Below are 9,043 nucleotides of genomic sequence, written 5' to 3'. Positions count from 1 at the left end.
ACTAGGCCTAGATTAATTTTATTTAAATAAACCATACTGTACATTATTTAATTCATATTAGTTATTAGAGGAATTAATATAAGTATTGATTGATCAATAAAGTTAAAATGGAAAACAATATAGGGCCTAGTATTCTTCCTCTGTTGTAAAGGATATAACAACGATAGTGATATAGAATATCTTTATTTGTCAAAACTAGTGGTATTCTGACTCTTTAGGCTCTGTATTCTGGCATATTCTTTGATTCTGGTCATATAGACAACGCCACCACACGGTGTAGTCTGTTCGCTCATTGTCGGGAATGTTGCGTCATGCGCAGTTTAGATTGAAGGTTATGAATGATGAACTATATTTTTTTATGAAGACATTTTAAATTTTGTATTTATATTTTTAGATATTTTATTGAAATATTATATTTCATCCTGATGTGCTACGTGGTAAGAGGGTGACAAACATTGTTAGTGAAACCCGAGGTCTAGAACCATGATTCAGCACGTAACAATTAGCTGATCCTCGAATGTAACACGAGTAGGCCTATAACACGCGAGGCGATGGTTGTACTGTATGTACTATTACATCATCGGTATTGTTTAAAAGTTGAATGTAATTTAATTGTTTACACATTGTTTTATAGATGAAACTTTCCATATTATTTTGAAATTTATGAAGTTGTAAAACAAAACCACAAAATAATGTCAAATTGAAATAGATTTTATGCAAAATTTATTCATAAAATGGTACGATCTTCTCAGGATACAGCAACATAAATACATAGCAAACGCACGCCATTTGTCGATTCAAAACAGTGACATCATTTAATTACACTAATTATAAAACTAGGCCAGCTTTTAGAACCATACAAAAACACCAACAAATATTTATTTTTAAAACCCCAATATTTTGCCAGTATTAAAGAAGATTAAACCTAAGACATGCAAAAAGTTATTTGTCTTTTTCCGTTAAAAATTCTATATGGATTGGTCTGTGAGTTTGCGTTGACAGGTATTTGTCTTCAGAAAATAATCATTCTAGTAAAAGGTTCAAATATGAATGCAATTGTAGTGTGTATATTTGAAAACAATATTATATATTTGGTAAAGTTTGCAGCAAGTCACTCAGACTTCAATTTGTGATGTGTAAACACGATCTTAGTTTACAGAAACAGTCGTTTTGTTTCTTCAGCGCAGAATCATGTTTTTCTTCAGCTGCTGTAAAGTATGCTAGGCGTTGGTCACCCTTATGTCACTTAAGATCCTCCCACACGCCTCGAAGCACGGATCGCAACATGTCCTCACACAAGCTCCATAGATGATCTTGATAGACTTCAACCAGACCATGTACATACTGATGCAAGGAGTGATGACCCAGATGTGAAGAAACGAGAGGTAGGCAAACTCGCATCCCCAGAAAAAGGCATAAGGAACTCCGTAACAAAGTGCGAATAAGGTGTAGGCGATGTCTCTGGAGCAGGTAAAGCACTTATTAGCTAGCTTCCATACACACTGTGGACTGTGGACACCATCGGGTTCAGCAATTACGTCTTCAAATCCAACCTAACAACAAGAAAACAATAATAATTTTACGATTAAAACACTATTTTTATATTCACAAACATTTCACTTGAATTTCTTCATCAACATCCCTGTAAAATGACGGAAGTCAGAGAGGCTGAAGATAACTCGTATAGTTCTATACCAACAAAAAAACAACAAAATAAGTTTCGTTTTTCGAACTTTCAATGTATAAGAATACAATTACATATTGGCCCGCCTCTAAAGTTATAATTAATTACAATAGTGAATTTAATAATAAGTAAATAATAGCATTTATGTGGATAATTTAGCATGGTTATCAGTACTAGATTTTGTGTTAGAGCAGATTCTATAGTCTAAACTCTGTCTACACTATCGAACTAGTTAACAAAAAAAGTGTGGTAGTGATATGCTTAATGGTAAGTGATATGACATCATCATGTCCGTATGGGCACATCACATTTTGTTGTCACATAAAGTTTGATAGTGTAGACCATGAAGAAATAAGTTAGGATTTCTCCATGTGTAGACAGAGCTTTAGAAACTGAACAGGAGATATGATTGTTAATGCAATCCTCAACTGGATAATGCTAATTACTAATTAGACCAACAAAAGCCAATTCCAGCGTATAAATGATAGGCCTACTGTGGGTCTACTTAAGCTCTAGGCTTCTAGTAGTATATCTAGCCCATAAGTCATGCCTATTCCTATTTACAAAGATACGTTTTCTTTATTGTATTACTGTTTGTTGACGAATTTCAATCATCTTTTAAAAAGTCTCCAATACGAGATTATATCAGAAATCATGCTATATACTATGAGCCTAGGCTTCGTTGTTGGTGAAGATTACCAAGAAAAAGATTGACTTATATCTATCAATTAATGTGATGGTGTTCCAACCATGGAGGTGAAACATTTTCATAAGAAATAAAAGTTCACATAGGTATGATGATAATAATAATAAAGATACACATACCTGTACATGGGCGTTAATTGAACTAGGATCTCTGTTACACATATCAAGCGGGGCTGGATCCATCTTAGCTATTTATTTGTGTAAAATATAAATTCAAAATCAATGCCTGCTTTTACCAAGTATTGCCAGATTCACACTGTTTCATTCTTGAAGGTAGAACTTGCAAAAAAGCTGAAAACGGACGATTCCATTTTGTAGAAGGTGAGTTGTGAATTCCACTAATATGAATTATAGTCCTCGTAATTTAAATTATATATATACATGGTATTAATAATAATCAAATTATTCTAAAAATGTGTGTAGATTGATGATGAATAATCTTATAATTTTAATTTAATAATTGTGTAAAACTAAAAATAAAATGTTGGATCGAAATATTTTTGTAGTGTTTGTTTTAGCAACGCGCATGCTGTTTTCTCTTATCTCTAGGACTCACGATAACTACGTACTTAACAGTTTTATTTTGTTCCACAAATGACAATAGGATTAGCAGACCGAAAATTTAGTAAAGTAGTGAACAAATTCTTTAGAACCAGAAAAAAAGTACTCATCATATACGTAGTGTTATAGCAGTTAATACTTAGGCTTACTAGTAGGTCCTACTGTTTTAAGTAGACTAGGCCTAACTAGTTACCTTAGTAAATCTAAATATACCATACATTTTCTTAACGCACATTTCTTAAATTGGCCTTATTTCTAATTTTTCTTATGCTTGGTTTAGAATGTGGTGTATTGTAAAATTTCAAAAAATTAACAAATATTTAATTATTTTCATTTTTTTTTTCTATTTTCTACATTAAATTTCTATTTTTCTAGGTTCCGTGGTTAAACATGTATTATATTTAGAATTATTTTTTAGAATTTTGAAATCCACCTCTGTCCCAAATAACATGACCTAAGAAGCGAACTCATAAGTGTGGACATTACTTTTTGTTGACACCAGCATAAAGAAAACACTAGCGATTGTGTTAAGCCTTGTCTACACTATCAAACTTTATGTGTCAAAAAAGTTTGATGTGCCCATATATGGTAGTGCTATGCTTAAATATGGTAGTGATATGACATCATCATGTCTATATATGGGCACATCACATTTTATATGTATTACTAGTTTGGCATAGTTGATTTTAAAATGAAAGAATATTTTATTTTCCAAAAGAATTGTTTGTATTTGTGTTAAATATAAAACCGTGTTTTAGTTAAAAACGTATAGGTGTAATAATGATTGCACAAGGTGAGATATTTTTAGCATTGCCTTACTTAACGATTTATCACCATGGCAACTGTCGATTAATTACCTCTGTGTCCTAGATACAAAGATGACATCATAACTCTTTTACATAGTTTTTTATGTTAAAAACAGTGCTCAAATCTTTTACAATTTTGCTTACATAACCCGTAAATTGGGGAGTTGTGATATTCAATAAGAATTTGTTACAACGATAGATATTAAGAATGAATGGGTATATTGTTAGCGTTAATAATAGGATTAGCGTAGTGTAACATCGATTGAAAATAGTAGTCATGGAAATTAAACAGATAATAACTAATAACAGTTCTGAATTATACTACAGATACTGGGGATTTTAAAAAACAGCAAATACACAATCGTTAATGATCATCAACCTTTTTTTTATCCGAAAACCGTCAAACACTCACATACTATTAGTCCATGCTCTTTTAAAGCTCTGTCCACACTATCAAACTTTATGTGACAAAAATGTGATGTGCCCATATATGGACATGATGATGTCATATCCCTGCCACATTTGGGTAACAAACTAGTTTGATAGTGTAGACAGAGCTTAAGAACTGTATTCATCGGATTTTTATTTTTCAGACTTGTTGAACAGGAGAAAACTTATTAATATAGACCTAGTAAATAAACTTCTCGTAGTAAAATGTAATTAATACAGTCTAGTAAAGCCCTATTAATGGCACTCCTTTGGTATGGCACACTACTTTTGGAACTATAGTTAGTACGGTAACTAACTAGTAACTAGCTAGTAACTATAGCTAACTAGTCGCCAGTAACTGAACAACATTCTAGGCCTAATATACACAAGTGTCCTTTTGCTTTTGCTTTCGTAATAGGGTGTCCCTGCACAGGGTGTATCTAAATAGGGTTGGCTGTAGTGCAGGTCTATAAATAATTGTTGTAGTTCGTTTCACAGGAAAGTGTCCCATTTATAAGCGTGTTTTTTGCGTTTTTGGTAGAATTTTTGCTATATGTATATTATTATACAAACACATCTTCAAATGTCTACAAATCATATTCGCTTAAAATTTAAATATTATTCATTTCTTTTTTGACAATTTCATGCATTAATAATTTAAATAAGATTGGATAGATGAACAAAATAATATAACTGATTGAATACTGGTTTATTTTGACATAAATAGAGTTCACCTTGGTAACAAAATAACGGAACTATGGATTTGTGAGATATTTTACCTTTTGGGTATGTTCGATTATTTTTAAAACTATTGTTTTGAAATGTTAACAGAGCTTGGAAAAATTGATCTATTTTCATAGTAGTTTTGATAGTAAAAAGTCAATAGTAAAATTTGAAGTGCAGCCAATTGTAGTATCAATAAAAACAATAGCGCATTGTTTGAACTAAGTCTAATCAGCGTTCGAGAGTAATTCAATTCTGAGTTGTAATTACTTGAAAATAATGGAATGTTCCATCGATTTTTATTTCACCGCCAACGTAGTCTAGTTACGAGGGACGCCAGGTGATTATAGAAACACATGCGACACTGAACATTGTAACATCGAAAGCAGAATCAACTTAGCTCCGACGAATTATTTAATTAATTTTATCTTATAACATAAAATAAAACATTCGCAATGGATCCAGGAGAGATTGACATGCAAAACAGAGACCCAAGCAGTATAAACGCTCATGTCCAGGTAAGTTGTAGTTTTAGTAGTTTTATTACAAAGTTTTTGTTGCTATGGTGTTGCATTTAGTCTAAAAAATAAGATAAACATAAAACTGCCTAGCAACAAGTTGTCTTTGACTGTCAGTACTTTTGTATTGTTTATATAGATGCTATGTTTTAATGAATATTATTGCCTCGTTAATAATCTGTTTCGTATAGTGACAGTGTTCGTGCAAAAATACTTTAGTTAGAAAAAGTGAAAATAAAGTCATGAATATTTATCGGAAAAAAAATTAATATTACGTAATGAAACGTATTGAAGCTTATATCAATTGCGAATGTACGCACAGATTAAAACTGGCTTAACAGAGGTTGTTATGTTATAGTCAACGCTTATATATTTTAGGGCGTAATTTAGGTCAATTCTGTGTGTGGTCGGCAAATTACCTTAACATTAATATGAATTTGATCATGTCAACTGAATTAATCATATTCGATAATAATGTAATTATTTACGGTATTGAGATTTTCGTAAATAAAAACAAATGGCTATGTTATTATTAGCTTCTTCAGTATCAGTTATTCTATTATCTATTTCTTACTAGGTTGGATTTGAAGACGTAATTGCTGAACCCGATGGTGTCCATAGTCCGCAGTGTGTATGGAAGTTAGCTCACACATGTTTTACATGCGCAAGAGACATCTCCTACACCTTATTGGCACTTTGTTACGGAGTTCCTTATGCCTTCTTCTGGGGATGTGAGTTTGCCTACCTCTCATTTCTTCACATCTGGGTCATCACTCCATGCATTAGTATGTACATGGTCTGGTTGAAGTCTATCAAGATCATCTATGGAGCTTGTGTGAGGACATGTTGCGATCCGTGCTTCGAGGCGTGCGGGAGATGTTTCAGCGATATACGGGTTACGAAAGCTTGATAGCGCTAAATACGCTTCCACCCAGTCTTTCACCGTTTCCAGATTTCTCTGTACATTATTCGAAGCTGTATACTTGCCTGCCCAGTCAAGTTTTCCAATAGACAATTATACACACATATTTAGACAAATGAACTTGTTTTGATAAACTAGAACGTATTATACAATGGACCATGTCAAAATTATTTTACTGCAGTTACTGCAGTGCCCTTTTTACAACAATAATGTATTATTTGAGTTTGATGATTATAAGTCAATATAATAAACAATATGTATAATTACTCAAAACAGCTTGCTAAATAAATCATTGTAAAGGTAAAAAATAAACAATATTTTTAAAATAATTAATTATAAAATAAAGTAAACTTACTATTCACTGCACCATGATTTCAAATCTTCATTAAGCTGATGTGATATGGGCAATATTCAATAGCAGCCTAAACGAAAAAGAAAATCCTTGTATAAAATTGCGTTGTGAATAGGCCTACAAATAAATTAGCTAACAGACGATTAGTACACCATTAGCCTATATATTGTATTCCATTTCTGACAGCGTCTCATTTCTAAAGCATTTCCTAGTATTAACTACCTCCAAAATAGAAACTTAGTGTTTTGTTAAGTTAATAAAATGCAAATGTGCTTGTAATATAGTAGCTTAACTTTTTTTTTTTTTTTATATCTGCTTTGGTTTTTTATTGCAAACTTCTCTATATCCAGAAATCAATTGTGTATTTCGAACAATTATTGAATTGAATTGAAATATATATTTATACTGGGTAACCTCTTGGTGATCAGTGGCTGTGATGTACTAATACACCAGGGTAACCCCCTACTTGTCTCGAAAGATGTACTAGGTTCTTTTAAAGTGCACACGAGCTAGATGTGTACAGTGGACCTACGGTTTATAGTCCTTATCCGAGAAGACTCGTCCTTACCACCAGAACCATGAAGTGAGTGAGCCTCGAACCCCTGCCGATGTTATGGCTAGGTAATTACGGTTCCACTGTCTTAACCGCTCGGCCACTAACTCACTCACTTTACATTATTACATTATTTTCTTTTAAAAAGTATAATATGTCTATGTTGCACGTATTAGCATTATAATTTGTCTTCATTTCTATGGGTTATGTTTGTATAAAATAAATTATTCTGTTCTAATTATGTTTTATTTTTCTATTTTTCTCGTGTGTGTAACACTAAAAAGAAGCCGTGAATGTGAGAATGTATTCTATATAGGCCTACACAATGCGATAATTAGTCCTCTGTATAGTTTTAAATTGAACCACAGCATGCAAATGACAGAACGGCTGGATAAACAACAAATCGAATCATTTCTGTTGGTGTTACCAAAATGTGTGGTAAACTTTCTTGACGAAAATGGTATACTGAATCCACTTCCACGTTGCCGGAAGCTGAGAAAGTGTTTTCAAAACAGAAAATCTATATTAATAATTTGTTTTTCTTCAAAAAAAACTAAATATCGGAATTGCTAAAGTTATACTGGCCTAATTTTGAAACAAGTTCATATAAATTATTGAAATTTGCTTTTCGAAATGTTCCATAAAAATAGGGTAAAACAAATGGATGATAGGCCTACGATGTTTTCATTATTATTTTGAATCCTACTAATATTCTGAAATTCGTATACTCTGTGAAAAAAATGTAATAGGCCCATGTTGATTGAATATGTTGATTGAATAACTGGACTGACCACCAAATGAAGTATTCTCCGATTCATTAATAATAGTTTACTAATCGAGTGACACGCATGCGCGCGCAGCCTAAAATGCCTCAAGATCAAGGTGCGCGACAAAAAAATTAAAATTTAAACAGATGACTTGTCTAACAGATAATACAAACACCATTATGCCAATTTTTAGTTTTGCCTTATAGCAATATCAGAGCAAATAACCCCGCCAAAAAATATAGTAGGCCTAGCAAACCTACGTTACACCCTACTTGGAGGTCGTATTGTATTGTATTGTAGTCGAGGCAACTACTCAATTTGTTTCAGTTAATTGATTGGGAGAACCCTGGCAAGCTAGCTTTGTGAAAAGGAACACAGGGGAGACAATTCATTTCTTAAGCCTATTGTCATAATCGAGTTGTAACAGTTCCGTTGCTACAACACCGTTGCTATATAGTCCTTTGTTTTCCTAGAGATACGATCAACAGTGTGAATACGTTGCTAAAGTAAAAGAAATCGACCACAGAAATAGTAACAATTATGGATGAATGAAGCTGTACAATAACAGGTGAAAACTACACTTAACACGATGATCCTGACGTAGAAAAGGTTTCATGAACTCTACGACGCCAAAAGACAGATCGATTCCAAATAACTATGTTTTTTAAGAACCATTTTGTGATCAACTTTCGGACATAAGAGAAAAAATAGAAAAGAGAGTGAATTTGTAACAATTATAACATTATTTTCTTATTAAATCAAGAATAATTATTTTCAAAATAAAGAATTAATAATAGATAAGTAAACTCACTGGACTGCGGTCATGTGAAAGAAGAAAAATAATATATTAAAAAACCTTTATAACTGTATTTTATAACTTTATAAATACTTTTCTTGAATTTGTTTTTGTCATTTATATTATTATTTAGGCTTAAATATAACAGCTGACAACCAGTAAGTATTTTAATTATTGTATTTTCCCTTTTCTTTCGCTATTGTTGCACAGTAAAAGGGGATTGATGA

General features: G+C 32.2%; 2 protein-coding genes across 2 annotated transcripts; one reads left to right on the top strand and one right to left on the bottom strand.

Moving 5' to 3' along the window:
* Positions 1–713: 713 nt before the first annotated feature.
* LOC140058829 (caveolin-1-like) lies at positions 714–2,660 on the bottom strand. Its single transcript, XM_072104581.1, has 2 exons — positions 2,510–2,660; positions 714–1,553 (listed from the first exon to the last, which is right to left on the bottom strand). The coding sequence occupies exons 1-2, from the start codon at positions 2,570–2,572 to the stop codon at positions 1,221–1,223; spliced, it is 396 nt and encodes a 131-aa protein (XP_071960682.1). The 5' UTR covers positions 2,573–2,660; the 3' UTR covers positions 714–1,220.
* A 2,562-nt stretch (positions 2,661–5,222) lies between these two features.
* LOC140059049 (caveolin-1-like) lies at positions 5,223–7,485 on the top strand. The gene is made up of 2 exons (XM_072104864.1): positions 5,223–5,426; positions 6,004–7,485. Exons 1-2 carry the CDS (start codon positions 5,364–5,366, stop codon positions 6,334–6,336), a joined length of 396 nt encoding a protein of 131 aa, XP_071960965.1. The 5' UTR covers positions 5,223–5,363; the 3' UTR covers positions 6,337–7,485.
* Positions 7,486–9,043: the final 1,558 nt, after the last annotated feature.

Source organism: Antedon mediterranea, chromosome 9 (genome assembly GCF_964355755.1).
Source record: "Antedon mediterranea chromosome 9, ecAntMedi1.1, whole genome shotgun sequence".
Taxonomy (NCBI): Eukaryota; Metazoa; Echinodermata; class Crinoidea; order Comatulida; family Antedonidae; genus Antedon; species Antedon mediterranea.
The sequence above is the reverse complement of the archived record's forward strand: the minus strand, read 5'-3'. Positions and strand labels throughout refer to the sequence as shown.

Bases quoted from the DNA above. Each gene is read 5' to 3' on its own strand.
- LOC140058829 (XM_072104581.1), bottom strand. From the start codon at position 2,572: ATGGATCCAGCCCCGCTTGATATGTGTAACAGAGATCCTAGTTCAATT. The intron at 1,554-2,509 runs GTATGTGTATCT...TCTTGTTGTTAG, and splicing joins CAATTAACGCCCATGTACAG to GTTGGATTTGAAGACGTAAT.
- LOC140059049 (XM_072104864.1), top strand. From the start codon at position 5,364: ATGGATCCAGGAGAGATTGACATGCAAAACAGAGACCCAAGCAGTATA. The intron at 5,427-6,003 runs GTAAGTTGTAGT...ATTTCTTACTAG, and splicing joins GTATAAACGCTCATGTCCAG to GTTGGATTTGAAGACGTAAT.